The sequence below is a fragment of the Cynara cardunculus genome (assembly GCF_001531365.2).
Source record: "Cynara cardunculus var. scolymus isolate 2C chromosome LG 14, CcrdV1, whole genome shotgun sequence".
NCBI lineage: Eukaryota > Viridiplantae > Streptophyta > Magnoliopsida > Asterales > Asteraceae > Cynara > Cynara cardunculus.
This window is the reverse complement of record NC_037541.1, coordinates 2,266,128-2,284,555: the sequence shown is the minus strand read 5'-3', so window position 1 is coordinate 2,284,555 and position 18,428 is coordinate 2,266,128. Positions and strand designations below refer to the sequence as shown.

At 34.3% G+C, this 18,428-nt stretch overlaps 1 protein-coding gene across 2 annotated transcripts; it reads right to left on the bottom strand.

The window, feature by feature from the left end:
* Nucleotides 1-1,618: 1,618 nt before the first annotated feature.
* On the bottom strand, nucleotides 1,619-9,156 carry LOC112526546 (transmembrane protein 120 homolog). 2 transcript variants are annotated; one of them, XM_025136875.1, is made up of 11 exons: nucleotides 9,039-9,147; nucleotides 8,638-8,956; nucleotides 8,356-8,434; nucleotides 7,958-8,052; nucleotides 6,751-6,855; nucleotides 6,570-6,649; nucleotides 6,278-6,368; nucleotides 6,093-6,200; nucleotides 4,842-4,928; nucleotides 3,089-3,157; nucleotides 1,619-2,252 (listed from the first exon to the last, which is right to left on the bottom strand). In XM_025136875.1, exons 2-11 carry the CDS (start codon nucleotides 8,893-8,895, stop codon nucleotides 2,109-2,111), a joined length of 1,116 nt encoding a protein of 371 aa, XP_024992643.1. In that variant the 5' UTR covers nucleotides 8,896-8,956; nucleotides 9,039-9,147; the 3' UTR covers nucleotides 1,619-2,108. The 2 variants fall into 2 exon arrangements, with proteins under 2 accessions (XP_024992643.1, XP_024992642.1); XM_025136874.1 differs by having other exon boundaries at nucleotides 8,638-9,156.
* Between the last annotated feature and the right edge of the window lie 9,272 nt (nucleotides 9,157-18,428).

Below are 18,428 nucleotides of genomic sequence, written 5' to 3'. Positions count from 1 at the left end.
GAACATCTTCTGACGATGAATAGTAATTTCCATATCCATAGAGAAATAATTTATTGGCTTTTGGGCAATTCTGACGTTTCTACAGGAACAAGTTCTGTTCATTATATGTAATCGAGAATCTGTCTTTGACAAATTGATTTGATAACACCACCCAAAACTGTTTGGTATTTAGACTTGGGACCACGTGGGAAATTTCATTTCTGTGAAAAGATGAGAAATATTTGCAGATATTTTTGTATTGTGTGAATGTTACGTTATATTTATGTTTTATAAAGACGGTAACCTTCACATAATGTAAAGTTATATTTGCATTGCGTTATTTGAAGGTTTACATTTTTCACTACTCATAAAAATGGGTGTTTCTCACATAAACCAAAGGCTTCTTGACACATTTGTATGTAATATCATATTAATTTAATTGATACCATTTTTGAATTGGATGGAATTATGAACTAGCGACCAATCATAATCATGATTTATTTAGGTGACTTTAGTTATTTAAAAGGTGCTGAAGTCTGATTTCACTTTTGATTTATATGAGGTGGTCATGAAGTCTGAAATATGGATCAGTAAGACTGTTTGTTTTTACGTTTAAAGTCTGAAATCTAAATTGGTCAAACTAGTGCAAAAATATAAAAGATAAATAGTTTTTTTTTACAAAAGTATAAAAGATAAATAGTTTTTTTTCTAACAAATCTCTTCCGGCCCCCAAAATATGAACCATTTGATACAAGCGGATTAAGATTAAGAGGTATTAAGGGATATGTTTGCCACTTAAAATTTCAGAGGACATTTAGAGCTTTCAAGCTCTTATTTTAGAAATAAAACAACCGCTTTTAATACCCAAATGTCTGAACGAATCAGACTTCAAAGGTATTAAAAGATAATTTTGAAAAATAAACAAGTATCTTTTTTTCTAACAAAAACTTATTTTAGAAAATCTCACTAAAAAGTAACTTTCCAAATATTTCAGTTAACATTCTCTTTTATCTGTATACATGCATACTTCATTAAATCGTTGAAAAATAAAATCAGAAGACAAAACAAATAAAAAGATGAAGATCAAGGGCAAGAGGTAACAACAACGATGAGCGATAATAGAGAGTGGATGAGGATGGAGTAACGAAAGCGAGCAATGTTGTTGGGTGTGACGTTTGAATGACAGTATGGTTTGGAAACAGTAAAACTTGTTCAAGTTTTTATACTGTTAAAATTTTCGTAGCTGGTTATAAGTATATTTTTTAGGTTAAAATGATATAACAAATCAACTTATAAAAGTTCTATAATTTATTTATTCAAAAAAAATATTCAACAACTTCATCATTTTAAATCAAAAGGTACAATGATTTATTTATTTACAAAAATGTTCCGAGCTTTAATCATCAAAAAAGTTCAAATAATTGGTTTCTAATTTGGTCTTAAAAAATATTCAACAACTTCATCATTTTAAATCAAAAGGTACAATGATTTATTTATTTACAAAAATGTTCCGAGCTTTAATCATCAAAAAAGTTCAAATAATTGGTTTCTAATTTGGTCTTTTTCAACTTATATACATTAGTATCTATTTAGTCCTTTGACTTTTAATATTTACATTTTTTGATTCTTCAATGAAAAATTCAAACCAATTTGGTCACGTTCTCCGTTTATATTAACCAAACGTTGCGTTATACTATGCAAACCAAGCCAAATGAGCCTAATATATATCTCTGGTGTCGACGTCGAATGTATACAAACTTGTCCTTCGGCTCAGACGGTAAACAATTATTTCCATAAAGACCCCGTACTTACAAACCGTGATAAAATTGCTTTCCGGGAGCAATAATGTTATAAAAACTTGTAGTAAAAATCATCCTTTCGTCTCTAGAGAACCGGCTAACCACAAAACTGGTGAAACCATATAAACATAATAGAATTGCAATGGAACCATGGGCACAGCTATAAAAAAGCTAGGTTTAATAAAACCCAAGGGTTCACTCTTAACATAAACAGCCAAAAATACGCACCATCGGATGGTAACCAAGCGGAGCCGGGGTCTACACCGCGGTCACGCCTCCAATGAGGCATAGTAGAAAGGAAACAAGTTTAATATCACATGATTTTCTAAATCATGAGGATACCTGAAGCAAGTCATTCTTGCTTTTACCTTTTTTCATTTTGGCTTTCACCCGCGATTTTGACACGAGGGTTTGAACTGTGTTTAAGAAATTCCCGACAGCCATAATTATCAGAAGAATTCCGCAGGTAACTACCTGCCAAAGATGAATTGGGTTTTCCAAACTTTAGTATATACTCACATTATATACACCAAATCAAACGAGTCCAATATATCCAACCCGGAGGTGGGGTGTTGATGGTAAGATGTACGCAAACCTGATCTCTACCCTAACGAGTCCAGTATATCCAACCCGGAGGTGGGACGTTGGTGGTAAGATGTGCGCAAACCTGGTCTCTACCCTAAAGAGTAAAGCAGTTGTCTCCATGAAAACGAATGCTTGTGAAATTTGTGTAAAAGAGAGAGACAAATAAAACAGATCCCGATACGTTCCATTTCCGATCTTGGGGGTAATATGTACACAAACCTGACCTCTACCCTAAAGAATAGAGCGATTGTTTTCGTGAAAGCCCCCAACTTGTGAAAAGTGTGTGAAAGAGAGAATGATTCTATTTAGCCGATCTGGCGATTCCTGATTTCGGCTTTTCAAGATTGTTAGAAGAATAATTCTATTTAAGTGGATTTCATATGTTACTTTCTCATTTTAACACATTTTCGTTGTTTTAATTTTGTAAGACTTTTAATATAATACATGACAAACTTTTATATTTTGTATTATTTATAACTGTCGAGTCGATGTATAGTCTTGGTACATGTGTAACAAGATCGAAATGACCTTGGGACGCTCGTAACCTAACTACCGACTCGCTAACCATATCCTCCACGTTTTATCTCTCCAACTCTGTTCCTCCTGTCTAATCTAGCTAGTAGCTACAAATATGATTGTATGAAATAATGGTAGATTCTAAATGATGAATAATTGGAAAAACAGAACACGACCATGAGGCCACGCATGCGACTGTTACAACGTACCTGCCACTCAGAAACGACACCAACCACTGCGGTTTTCAGCAACAGCAGACCCACGAATGCTTCAAAAGCCTATGAAGAGAAAGTAAGTTTAGGGTAAATATAACCATACATCTGTGTTTCTCTTTGTAAATACTTGTATGACTTGCTAGTAACCAAGACTATGGCCGAATGTCAAAGAAATTAATACCGAACCAATAATATGTTCGTTCCGGAATATGACTATTTTGGTTTGGAATTAAAATTTTAAGTAATAAATGCTTCATTACAGGAGATTAAATCAACCTACATAAATTACAAGTCTATAACCTTAAGATAAGAAAACAATCATTTTATATTTCCTTGCACATGAATATTGCAACATCTACAATTTTGGTACACATTTCTAAGAGCGAAAATCAATTTATTTAGCAGATGCTCATTTTATTAAGGGTATAATTGCCATTACTCCCTCTATTATTAAGGTACAATTGTCATTTAGCTAATTAAAAAGTGTAATAATTAACCATAAGGGTGGTGTCTGATTGATTTGAGTTTGAGCTCTAAAGGTCAAAAGTGCCTGGAGGTCCCACGTTCAAATCCAAGGAGGAATACAAATCCCCTTGTGACCACGGAGGTTCCAATGCGGTGACTCCGGGCTACCTACAAAGCAGGTGGTCTCCCTGGGATTAGTAGGCTTGCATAGCGGATCGGATATCGAGGTTAATAAAAAAATGTGCAATAATTACACATTTCTAAAATGGTGTGCCTTTTACATTGTGAAAATTTATTTTGGGATGGAGGGAGCACATTGATCTTTTGATGATGGTAAATTATGCCAAAACAATCTTCGACAAGGTAGTTAGTTAATCCTACGAGTTGTTTTCCAGGGGTGTTGGCCAGTTGGGATTCCAGGTCTAATTTCTAGTTACTGCTGTAACAACATCTTGTTCTCAGGTAAACTATAGTGCAGTCAGCTTTCAACTAAGAAGTGTTGAACTTTAAATCTATGAATCTGAAGACAAGTTTTAGGACAGTTTCACAGACGGGTAAATAGAAATCAACAAATGAGTCTTTCTTTATGTTCTAAAAATAATGACAACTTAGGCACATCAAATTTATCAGGATATTAAAGAGGATTGCTTTGTGACAAGGAATTGCTTCGTAACCTTATGGTTCAGGGGACATATGATTCCGGTTAACATGCTTCCCGTTGCAATCTGAATTTAAAGTGACACATGGGCAGACTTATGCGGTCCAGTGACTATGCACCAACAAATGTTGATCAAGTTTCTTTTATGTATGATTATAATCAATTAATCACTACTCCCTTCATCCCCTAACTAGAATCCACTTTTGGTTTTTGAAACTTCAGACCTAAAAAACTTCAAATTCAAAATCATAAACTGATGCTTCTAGTTCTCTTAACGTAAACATGTTCTACGAAAATATTTTTTTTACAGATTAGTATAATCTGAATTCTTTGAATAACCAAAAGAATTCCAACTGATTTTAGTATATGAGAACTAACTCCTTTGACTCTTACAAGTCAAAAGTGCACTCTAAATTTGGAATGGAGTGGGAATGATTCAGACATGAAAAGTTTCAAAGGGTAGCTTTCAAGGCTGGATTCATAAATACTGAATGCCTGCTGACCTAACATGACCTTCAACAAAATAGCTCTCGGTAACAATATAGTTCGTGAACTAAATAATTCTTAGAAAGCATAAGTAAAGTTCCAAATCATTCAGAGAGAATCAAGATCACAGAAAATCACCTGCAAGACGAAGAGTATCGGGTATAACAGCCATATTTGACCTTCTACTCCAGCAGTTTCTCCCCACACAACATCCATTCTTCTAGCCTACAATCAAAATGAAGAGTTGATGAATGCCTGCACGGAGAATTGGAGTCCTCAAAGATCCTTTGCTTATTCATTTTAGGGTCAATTTTACTCCTTATAACACGTATCTTGTGTAGAAGCAAGAACATACAAGATTGTAATGACTTTGTAATAGGACGAGTGGTTGGTTTTCCATTAAGTCCTGTATGGATACAGTTGTATGTGTGGATTAATCTGTCTACATAGTTGAGAAGGTTTTTGTATGGGAGGGCTTTTTCAAAGACGGAAGGAGCGTGCTTTTTAATTGGGAGGGGCAGGTTTGGAAAAAACTTGACTTTCTGCATAAACCTCCCCCCTAGAAGCTTATTGCATAAGCCACTTTTTATATCATTAAGCCACTAAAAAACAGCCATGTATAGCTGACTGAATAAGCTGTGAGTCCCATTAAGCTCGTTAAGCTACTAACAAACAGGCCCTTAGGTGGTTCGGACACATGCTTAGGAGAAAGATGACGACACCAGTGAGAAGGATAGAGAGTATCACGGTCAAGGGGGTGACGGGAAGGGTAGGCCAAGGAGAACGTGGGAGGAGCAGCTGAGGGACATGGCGTGCTTAGATATTTATGAGGAGATGACCTTTAATAAGAGTGTTTGGAGAAGTAGGACTAGGGTAGCTGACTATGTGCGGGGACCTGTAGATAACATGGCCGGGAGGAGGGAAGTTCAGAGAAGGTAGAGGGTGGGTAGGGGGGAAGGGTTAAGTAGTGGCACTTAGGTTACTAGAGCCTTATGGTAGACAAAGTTTCTTTAGTTTTTCCTCTTTTCATGTCCTATTTATGCTTTGTTTCATCTTTTATCTTATGTTCCTCGTACCTGTTGTGTGTTTGCATACACTCCTATGTTACCTTTCTCACACGTCTCCTTGTTTTTTGATTTTGTTTTGCAAGCCGGGTGTCTTCATGGAAACAACCTTCTTACTTTCTGGGATAGAGGCAAGGTCTGTGTGCATCCTACACCCCTTAGACCCTACTTCTGTGTGGGATATCTGGGTTCGTTTGGTTTGGTTAAGAGGCCTATATACTTTAAACAATTTGTTTTTTATTCTTTTTCTTTGTATGGCAACCTTTCAACTGTAACATCAAGTCAGCATGCTTGAAAAAAGTTGTTGGTTTTCCATTAACAGCACCTTTCCCAGAGCAATACGAGTATAGAGTCTCTGCCGTTGGTATCTGTTCTGTAGAAGCATTGCAATTCCTTGCATGATTGCCCATTTCAGGAACAATTGTATACCTTTCTGCAAGTAGATCAAAAACACAAATAAGATAAAAAGATTCGAGCCTGAAAGTTGCATGAAACAAATAATAGTATAACCTGCTTCTGGGAACAATCAGGTTGCCTTTCTATCTCCCATGTGAGGCTAATGAGTGCCATCACCATAGCACAATAGTGATGGTATATCCACCTGAAGAATCACAATTTATAGCACATCCACTCAGATATAAAATCAGTTGTATGCTAATATCCATCAAAATAGCATCCTCAACTTGTACAAATTCAATGTAACAGAACCATAAAGGAAGATGGCATATTGACTTGACGAAATATTATCCAAAACACCATCATTTGAAATAAAAGTTTAAGAGGCAAAATGATGTAAAATTACCATGGACGTATGTCGCTTCCGTTAATTCTCAAAATATTCTCTCTCAAAGCCAACCCTGTGTAGAGAAAGAGCAACCACGCCTGAAAAGGGTACAGTAATTATGTTTCTTATGACAGGTCCATTCACTTGTATGCTTTAACAGGACCAAGATACATAGTACGAAGAAAAAAACACAAATTACCTGATAAAGCTGGACAGGTAATGCAGGAAAACATCCATCCCAAAACCACGACCTTAGCAGCAGTAGCAATGATGGGAAAAAGAGAAATAGATACGCAGTCCTATCCTGCTCATAGAATAAAGCGGTTCATAAAAGCCAATAAAGGAAGAAAATATAGTTCTCTCATCAGCAAAAGGTAACCAAGTGAAAGCATCTTAAAGTTATATCTAGTTATCAAATCAGAAATATAGTTGACATTTGGAACAGGAAAAGAAACTACAGAGGCATGGAGCCAAAGAAAACTAAACATAAATCACAAAAGTGATCTAAAATTGTGAACATTCCAGGTTCCAAATCCAAGGATAAAAAACGGAAGCTTAGAGACACTCTATGGCAGAGGGTTTATCTTCACTTACTGTTTGTATAGTGAAGTAGACGTTAGATGTTACTTTAATATATACCTTCTGAAGCATATAGCTTAAGGGAGCACTTGGTTCGTTTTACGGAATGGGAAAGGGAATGGAAATGGACATGTTGAGAAACGAAAATGGGTACTCCCATTGTATTGTTTTGCATTCTTGATTCTTAGATGATATGGGGAATGGTTGAGAAATACCAAATCAAAAGCACCAAATCTACATGTGAAGGCAAAAATGGGGAATAATCATCTACTCAAGTATCATATTAATATTTTGTGGTCATATGAAGGGCATTTTGAGCTGTATGCCTGTATAAACTGTGGAAGGTTTCCCTGCATCGGCAAGGGTTTTGTGAACAACAAAAAGCTAAAAATTCCAAAAATTCTGAAACTTGCCAAATTTCGCAGAGGTAGGGTTTTCCTGATAGCAGTAGCTGCAGAGTATCAATGGCTTCATTTGGGGTTCCAGTGAGTTAAGGTTTGTGAAGATGGCTAGGTTCATTACACCAATCCATAAGCATTCCGTAGTTTGTTATCCTTAGGCATAAACGATACATACATCCATAGAGATGAATTAATGAGAACAATAAAGATCCAATTTTCATTGGAGCAGATAACACTGTTTCATTGGAAGTTAAAACATCTATGCTGGCTGAATTAAGCATAATATATTGTCATGGGAGGAAAACTGCATCAGACAGAACCTGGTCACTGATTAGCATATGAAATAGGAGATAATTAATGGGCATAATCATTGCAAAATATGACAAACCTTAGAAAACAACTATAGATGCAAACTTTAGAACATACCCTGAACCTATTGTATTCCTCCTTCACTTTCAATTGAACATCCTTTCTGTTAGCATGAACATTTATTGGACCAAGAAACATCCTCAAAAATCTTCCTGTAACCAAACAACACCAATTCAACAGCTAAATTCCACATTCTTAAGCTAAAACTGGTTTTTTAAGTTTGGGGGTCAAATGTATCAGTTTCAAAATAAATTTTATATGGTTTTAACTTAACAACAAATAACCAAATTTTTCATAAATGTTGCTCTTAAAAGATCTATGTAGTTAACAAAATTTTCCTCCAAATTTTTTAAAATCATACCGATTTTGAAAAAGAAGGGCATAAACAATCAAGAAAGTGGTATATTCACAAACAAAAGAATTGAGGATTGATTTAATTAATAAAAGCAAATCACCATGAGACTTGCTGGGAAGAAATGCAGCTGCATCTCCTTCATTCAAGGTATAACGCGCTCTACTTAGCTCATCAACGAACTGTCACATAGACAAAACAAACAATCAACCAAGTCCCAAATAAAGCATCCATTTTCATAACCCAAAAAATCTTGCAAGTAACACTATTCACACAATAATAACTTGAATTTGCAATTGAAAATCAGCATTTACTAGCTTAGATTCCTACAATACTTCAGTATCTGTGAGTTAAATAAGAATCAACCAAATAAACACGGCCTTACTTTTTCGGCATCTTTTGGATCCAAATTTCCTTTCTTGACGGAAGAGGAAATGAACGAATGGAGCATTTTGATGCTTGAATCAAGCGCTAAAGCTCGTCTCCTTAACGACTCTTCCTCCTGCGAATTTCTAGAAATTAAAGTTGATGCCGATTCCTGCAACTCTTTACTCTGTTCCACAATTCGACAAACTTCTTCTGCCGCGTTCCTCTCAGACGAGGTATTATCACCGCCCCTAACGGTGGCGGTGGAGTCCCCCATCTCGAACAGATCGATCGATCGATTTTCCACCCAATTTTTCACTTAACCAACTGCGTCTGCCCTTTTATAGTTAACGTATAATTATACGCCTGATTCTGTAATCAATGGATCGTATAACAGGAACGGAGATGAACTACCGGTACCGGAAATTAAACAGGTGGAGGTTCCCGGCGGGGAAGCGGCGGCGACGACGGTGGCGAACCTAAAGCGCACAATCTGATAGTCAAGTGGTAGTCATCATCTATAGCACCTCACAATATCGATCACACACAAGGGAAATCATCGTATATAACAGATACCCTCCAATGTTCCACTATTTGGAAAAATATGGTTGAGAATGGGTTTCTTCCCAAAATACCCCCTTAACTCTTTCATATACCCAAAATACCCCTTTAACTCTTTCATATACCCCAAAATACCCCCTTCCCTTCTGTCTTGTCATTTACCGAACACAAATTTGATAAACGCTAATCAAATAAAGACACGATAGTTAAACGCCGACTGAAATGATTGTCTAGTGTTTACTGTGTCTAGGTAAATACTGACTGAAGCAATAACTGAGTCAGAAAGTAAATACTTCCTACAGGATCAACATCTTGGTCAGTATATTTGTGGATCTAAGGATGTTGATAAACTGTCTAGGTAAATACTGACTGAAGCAATAACTGAGTCATAAGGTAAATACTGACTGAAGCAATAACTGAGTCAGAAAGTAAATACTTCCTACAGGATCAACATCTTGGTCAGTATATTTGTGGATCTAAGGATGTTGATAAACTACATTACGTCTTATTGGGTAAGCACCTCTTATCAATTTCAGCTTCAGCTTATCAACTTTAAGCTATGCAAACACAATCTTAGTTTATTGCAAGTATGTTATATCATAAACTCTACTGTGGTGACGATACTGTAGGAGAGGTCATGCGGAAAAATAGCTCCGCCCAAAAGGAAAGGGTCTTTTTCCTCCGTGGGTAGGAAAATCATGGTGAGGTAATAGCTTACCTAGCCGATGATTAGTAGCTGGTCTGAAAACAGAATTTTTTCTGAAGAATTCGCAATGATTTATGCATAATATCTCAAAACTCGGTGTCGTAGGTTCAAAATCCTACAGAGCGTGATTCAGATCTTCTCCCCTGTCATTTCGGGTTAAGTACTCTCTAATATATCGATGAACTCTCATCATCCCTTATATACACCGTCCACTCTCCAAACATCAAAAACATTGTTAACCAAGTTCCTATCAAACTCTAACGAAATTATATGTATTTCAAATATTTAATTAAATAACAAATAATTTTTGCTGATTTATGTGTGGGAGATTTCAGTTTTTATGCTCAATGAGGGTCAAATATATGTCTTATCGAGACAGAATGTATTCATACTAAAAATCACACAAAGGGCGACATAAAACTACTTCGTTCATTTTTATGCATTTTTTTTGCCATACATAAGTCCGTTGGGTCCAAAATTGGTACAATAAAAAATATACATTATTTTAGAAAATGCTGGTTTAAACTCAATTGAATCTTGTTTTATGCTATTTTTTAGGCTAAATGAAATTTTCGATAGCAATTTTTAATTGGTTCATGCTGAAGTCAATAAGATACACATTTGGTATCATCGAAAACTTTTCATAAAAAAGAATCAAACAAGTGTAATTTTGTAGTCTGAATGAAAAGGTAATATGGGTCATAATTTAAGAATGATGGTATACAAGGAGTTAAAATCAGAAAAAACAAAATGATTGAGAATGTACGAACAACTGATTATATGTGAATCGTTAGTAAAAGGAAACGTGCGTTTACATATGCATATTCATATGTGAATATTGGTAAAAAAAAAGTAGGTAAGTGAACATGAGTTCACATATGCATATTCAAATGTATTTTTTCTGTAATCATTTACTCTTACATTCACAATCTTTGTCTTTATAAACGAACACAATTGTAAAGTTTATTTACCATCTTTGTCCTTTTTAATTTTGCATCCTACTTGAAGTCTTTTTATAGTTCAATGACCGCTATTGTTATTATCCTGTTTTTAAACCATTCAAAAAATATGTTGGAGGATAGACGTGTAGGATAACATGAAAGTTCGATTTCAAAAATTACTGAGATGTTAAGATACGTCTAGGTTTATCGAGAGGAGAAACAGATCCAATGCTCCAACGATAAGGTGAAAAACGGATCTTCTCCTCTCGCCACTCAGTTTTTTTTCTTTCAAAAAGTCAATCCCGCTCAACAAGGGGCCCTCTCGCATAAACAGATACGCTTTTTTTTTTTTTGACAATTTTTTATTGTTAATTGTTCTCGATTAGTCACAAGTATGACTTTGGAACAGAAGAAGTAGTTATCATTAACTAGTTACGTATCTCTTTTTCAATTTTCTTCGAAAAAACCAATCTGATAATTTTGTTAGTAAGATACACTTAGTAATTAGATTCATGTTACTAATACCGTATAAGGGCTATAAATTTTGGTGAGGTGATAAGGTCACAGACGTAGAAGATACGAAATTGTTTGTCAAAAAGAAATTGACAACTCTAAGCTAATCTAAGTTGGTTCATTTGATTATCCGAACTAATTAAATGTTGAAGAGATAAATTATCTGTTTATTGCCCACATCAATCAAGATGCCTATATTGTTTCCAATTAGGGGTGCTCATGAGTTGGGTTGATCGGACTGACAACCTAACCCAAATGTTTGCGGTTTGAAAAATCTTAACTCAACCCAATTCAAACCAAAGTGCAACCCAACCCAATTCGTATGGGTTGATCGAGTTGGTACTTTGATACATTAAAATATTATTCTAGTCTTGAATATGTTATTTCTCAACTCATAATTTATGTTTCATCATCAACTATTTGATACAACTTATTCATACTTCTTACATATATCACATTCAATTAATTTTCTCAATTTACATATACATATATATATATATATATATATATTTTCACAGTTACTGAATATATATACGAGTGAATTATATAGAGATGGAGAATAGATTGAAAATAAGTATATATGAAGAGCGTACGTGATAGTGTAATTGTTTAATGTATATATTAATATAAACTCAACAATCATATTAAATAAAAGAAATACAAAGATATCGGGATTCATCGGATTGTGTTAAGTTCAAATAATAGTAACTCAATATCGACCCAATACTTACAGTTTGAAAATTTTACAACTCGATTAGACATCAGGTTGCTTCGGGTTAAGTTGGGTTGAGTTGATCGGGTTAGTTGGGTTTTTAAGCACCCCTATTCCCAACAATCAAGTTGAATATATAAAATTTATTTAAAATTTTATCAGCATACTAAATCTATTAAATATTTTAATAATGTAACTGATGTTGGAATTTCCAAAAATACATAATATATTGGAGCTGAATGTTTTTTTGTAGAGATTTCAGTTTTTACTTCTCAGTTTTTAAAGAAATTATACAGAATCTGTTAAATACTGTCTTTTTATCATTTTGTATGGTGGTTAAGATTTTTCATTTTGTTGTTGATACTTTATTTATTGATCCATCATTGTATAAGTTAGGTAATACTTCATGTTATAGTTGTTGTGCAACCTTAGATATAAAACCAAGTGCACAAGTTGAGACTTTATGAATGACTTTTGGTTGCAAAAACATTACAAGTTGCAAAATATTGTTAGCTTTTTAATGCATGAAACCAAACCAAAACTGAATTAAAATATGTTAGCTCAGTGTATAATTCGACAACGATTACAGTTCTGTTTGGTTCGAAAAATTTGGAACTGAACCACAAGGGTGGTGCTTGATTGGTTTGAGCTTGGCTCCAAAGGTCAAAAGTATCTGGAGGTCCCAGGTTCAAATCCAATGAGGAATGAAAATCTCTTTGTGGCCACGGAGGTTCAAATGCGGTGACTTCGGGCTATATCTGCAAAGCAGGTGGTCGCCCTGGGATTAGTCGGCTCACATAGCGAGTTGGATATCCAGGTTAATCAAAAAAAATAAAAAATGGAACTGATAAAAGCGTTATGGTTTGTGGTTTTAGTTAAAACCGAATCATTATATACCAAGTAGAGTCAGAAGAACGTTATCCATGATAAGATGACAACTATCCTCAATGCGTTACCTCCTCTTGTGGAAGACTTGGTTCTTGGCTGTGTGATATGTGAATAGTGCGTATATTTTTCGGATCATGTATACAGATACAAACTCTCTAAGAAGCCACTTATTCGACGTGATCTGAGATAAAGCGCCACTCAGTGCTCCAATTCCTCGCTGGGGCACAGGAGTATATGTTGTTTCTAACTTCTTCGTAAGAGAAAAAAAACCATCTACAGATTCTGGATACGTGTACCAGATCTCTTAGAAAAGGGACAATCTGATCGGTCTACATCAGAGAATATGATGTTTTCCCTAATAAAGTTATCAATATGACAATAGCTACCCTAGATGATGTCACGTTATAGAGTAGCATTAAAGATAGACTAACAAATAAAGAACGATATCTCATAGTTAATATCTGGTGTAGATATGAATTGATTGATTTGGTCCACCAACAATTTAACGAAATACTCATTATCGCTTAGAATGTGCACGTTCATAGTACTTCTATAGAAGCATGTAGAGATGTACAAAGCATGGGCTTTTTCGGGCCTGGGCGGCTGGGCCCATGCCTTCCAAGCTTGTTTTCATTTAGCAATAAAAAAGATTGGGCCGGGCTAGTTTTTGGGGTTGAAAAAGAACTTGATCGGGCTTTTCCACGATGACCTTTTTCAAGTCGGCCTTTTTTGCGTTGGGCCTAGGCCCGGGATTTTTCAAGCTGGTTTTGGAGCGGTTTTCGGGTATGGGTTTTTGTGCATCTCTAGAAGTGCGCCTACTTTCTAAGTAAAATCTAAGTTGTTGTGGTAATGTTTTAAAATCAAGAATTATTCACTTCTTGCCCTGTTCCATCATACCCGTTACACTTTTTGTAGTATTTGATACGCAACAACGGAAGAAGAAATGAAACTGACAGAACGAAGAAAAAAACGCAATTGCTTACTGTGAGAATGTGACTCATTACGTTTGATTGATTTTCATTTATTAAGGAGGGAAAGGTTCTTTTTCCGTACTATCATAGAATGAAATAAAAAAAATCACAGTGTGATCTGATTTGATTTCTTCTCAGATCAGATATCATGTTCTCAGAAATATCTAAAGTCGTCAAGTCCAACCTCAATTGATCATCTGGTGTCCTCCTCGACCTGCCCCATCCACAGTCCCTCCACTTTAACACTTTACCGACGCCGTACAGGTGTCAAAACCATCGCAATTTTCTCTCTCTTACTTTACCTGTCGTAGACGCAAGTTTAAATAATTTGTAATATCAATAAATACAAAAATTGGTAAGTTAGAAAATAAAAACATTTGATAACTTTCTTTGGGAGCAGTACAAGATGCTGATGCAGAGGAAGGCAGTACCCTTCAACTTCAGGTCTGACCTTTTTTTCATCATGGTGGAAGCACAACTCATTGCATTGTTGCCTTGTTGCAAGAGGTACTACTTATTAATTTATATATATATATATATATATATATATATATTATTAACCTGGATATCCAATACGTTATGTGAGCTAACTAATCCCAGTGTGACCATCTGGTTTGCGGGTAGCCCCGGAGTCATCGCATTTGAATCTTTGTGACCACAATGAGACTCTTATTTCTCTTTGGATTTGAACCTGGGATCTCCAGACACTTTTGATATTTGGAGGACAAGTTCAAACCAATCAAATATCATCTTTAATTACAGATCACAAATTAAATGGATATAAAATTAAAAGTTAAGGAAAAAATAAAACATGGTGAATGAGTTAAATGGTCTAAAATTAGGTATCAATTATGAATGATTTGTTTTTCGGTTATTATTGGTTCGAGTTTTATAAGGACCACTGAAATTTTATTTATTAATTTTTAATTTTATAATATTTTTAAATTAGAAAATCAAAAGTTAAAATATATAAATAAATAAAATTATATTTGACTTTGACTTGTTTTTTATTTTTAAATTTTTTTATATTATCAAAATATTTTATAAATTCAAATTAGTGGAAACAATTAAAATAAAATATTCTCTCGTCAATATTGAGTTTTAGATAGGGTAAATTGTATAAAAAATAAAATACTTTAACTTGATTCGTATTTTAGGTAACGTATTTTTAAAACTTTCATTTTGGTATTAAGATATAAAGTTTTAAACATTTAAATACCCGGACAACCGGTTTCAACCGGTTACCTTACTGATGTGGCGAGTGATATATGAAATTGGGTTGAATAACAAATATACTAAGTTGGATACTACATCACTCGTCACATCAGCATGGTAACCGGTTAATGCTTCAACCAGTTACTCGGGTACTTAAATGTTTAAAATTAATTAAAGCCTTTTCGAAGGCGCGAAAGTTCGCATTTTATCTTTTCTTCAAGCTTTCGCTTGTAAAGCCTTATTCTTCAACAGGAGCTGGTCTAGTACTTCGGGGCAGTAACTCTATTGGTGAGTCTGTCTTTCTTGAGAAAAAAATTGAGCGGAGCTAAAAAGTGACCCTATGATATTCTGTCCTCTAGCTTAAAGAGACCTAAGATAGAAGATGAAATCATTTCATCTGGTAGGGAAGAAGCCCCGGCTAACTCCGTGCCAGCAGCCGCGGTAAGACCAGACCTCCACTGGCGTTTTTGCAATGTCCTCCCGACCCGTGCTCCACTGTTGCTTTCTTTCAAGCTTTCCTGTTGAACATGATCCCCCATGTGCTCTCTTCAGCTTGGAAGCAACCTGCTATCTATCGATAGGCAAGAATGGAAGTTTTGAAAATACGTTACCCAAAATAAAAATCAAGTTAAAGTACGTTACCTAAAATAAAAATCAAGTTAAAGTACGTTACTTTTTCATGCAATTTGCCATTTTAGATATTTCTCCAAATTCAGAGATTAAAAACATCTCCAATAGATTCTTTAAAATAAAGAAAATAAGGATTTTGTTATCTATTTTGGAAGAAAGGACGGTGAGAACAACCAAACGCAAAATCTCTACTTGCAGAGGAAATGAACCAACCAACAAATCAGTAATGCTTTTATAAAAAAAATATAATTTTTTTTGGTTAACCTGAATATCCAACCCGCTATGCCAACCGCTAATCTCAGGACGACCACCTGCTTTACAAATAGCCCGGAGTCACCGCATTTGAACCTCCATGGCCACAAGGGGATTTTTATTCCTCCTTGGATTTGAACCTGAGACCTCCTGGTACTTTTGACCTTTAGAGTCAAACTCAAACCAATCAGACACCACCCTTATGGTTAAATTTGTTTCTTATAATTAAATAGTATTATAACACTGATAGAAAAAAATTCAAGATCCACCTCTGCATACATAATATGTATCTATAAATAATAAATGTGTAGAATTATTGAAGAAAATAAAAGAAAAAGGGAAATCTAGGTAAAATCCCCCATGGGGATAATGCATGCATGAGCAGAGTAGAGCAGGATGGCAGTGTTTCATATGAAACATCACTCTCTCTGAAACCAAAAACCAACACACCAAAGTCCCACTTCTACAGTCATCAATCACTTTACACCTTCCCACCAATTCTTGGTTGAAGCTGTCAATTTTATCATCCATTTTCACTTTTTAGCTATTTTTTAAATCATCGTTTTAAAAAAGTCAAACTTTACGTAGATACTCTATGTATTTTCGTAAAGTCTGATTTTCTGGGAAAAATAAGAGAATTTGATCAAAACAGTTGATATTTTCAACCAATTTCACTTTTTAGCCATTTTCTTAATTGAATTCCTATTTTAACTAGAGTTTACGTATATGTTTTATGCATTTGTTAATATTTTCCTTTTTTTTTTCATTTTTTAAATTGTTAAAAAGTAATATCGGAAATTCTAAATATAATATAAGTATTGATTTTTTTTAATTTTTTTATAATAACTATCCAGAATTAATCGGATTGCATTAAAAAATATTGAGATATCCTAGTTAATACACGTCTCTTGCTTCATCGATTTTTTCTAGAATGCTGCATCAATTTTTTTTTTACAGAGATGGTCTCTTCCTTTAACGATTTTTTTACGGTGGTTTCGTATTAAGGTTCTTAATTTCTCACTTGCATTTAAAATTAGCATTGATGGATCCATTAAATTATGTCAACGAAGTTTACATGAGAGACATTTTTGAATCCGAAGATTGGTTTATTCACTTAGACGACAAAGTCGGTTCTTCAATGCAATCGTTAATTGTTGCAGGTGATGAAGTTTACAAGAGTCTTGGAAGACGTTTTGATGAAGTTGATGTTGGCAATGACGTTGATTCACGTGATTTACCAAATGCATCCATGTAAAGAAATTATAAACACAACCGTAATGCATTTGAATTCATTCCAGATTTCGTACTTATTCAGCCCCGTATTCAAATTCACTTCAAAACGAATCTTAAAATAATGCATTTAGATTCAAAAGTGATTAAACAATGAAACAAGATTCACTCCATAAATACAATAATGCAATTAGATTCATGACTATAAACACAATGAAACAATATTCATGTAATAAGGGTGCAGACATTGCTCCTGTTAGGAGCGAAGAGAAGAGAAGAAGAGACCATCACTGGAAAGAATCGATGAAGGAATAGACCATCTCTGGAAAAAAAATTGATGCAACATTCAAGAAAAAATCGATGAAGCAAGAGACTAATGTATTAACTGTGATATCTCAATATTTTTGAATGCAATTCCATTAATTTTGGATAATTATTATAATAAATTAAAAAAAAATCAAGAATTATGTTATATTTAGAATTTCCGATATTACACTTTAACAATTTAAAAAAGGAAAGTATTAAATGGACGGTTTGAATTGGGTTGCATTAGTTGTAACAATGCGATCGGTTATATTTGAAATATACCCTATATAAGATTTTCCGGAGCGTAGAGAGAGGAGATTCCTAAAATTCCTAAAATGTCCTTACTTAATATTTTAAGTTAGATTTACCATAATTATTAATTTTTTAATTTAACATTTGATTTGTGTTTGAGATTAGATCTCACAGTTATCACAAATTATTGAATTCTTTCTTAAATGACCCATATATATATATATATATATATATATACATATATAGAGTTGGGTTCACGTGAGATCAAAAGTTTTTCATGAGACCCGTAAGACCAATTTATGTTTATTGATCAACTTTATAAGCTAATGATCTAAAGTTGCACTGTTGCAATTTTGTGATTATTGAGAAGTCTCGTGGCAATTTTGTGATTATGAATTTTCAAATTTTAGATATAATCCAAGAGTTGAGAATTGGTCTTACGGATTTAATGAAAAACCTTTAGTATCACATGATCTCAAGTATATATATATATATATATATATATATCTATACTATATTATAAAGCATTTGGCTAAAACTCTTAAAACTCTTAAACTCTTAAAAACTCTTAAACTCGTTCATCCCTATCCGATTTCATCCCATATCTGAATTCATGTAACTAACTGCAGATAA

Coding starts and splice junctions, on each gene's coding strand:
- LOC112526546 (XM_025136874.1), bottom strand. CDS start 8,895: ATGGGGGACTCCACCGCCACCGTTAGGGGCGGTGATAATACCTCGTCT. Junction 8,435..8,637: donor ATCCAAAAGATGCCGAAAAA/GTAAGGCCGTGT, acceptor TCTATGTGACAG/TTCGTTGATGAGCTAAGTAG. Junction 6,369..6,569: donor GGAAGCGACATACGTCCATG/GTAATTTTACAT, acceptor GTGATTCTTCAG/GTGGATATACCATCACTATT.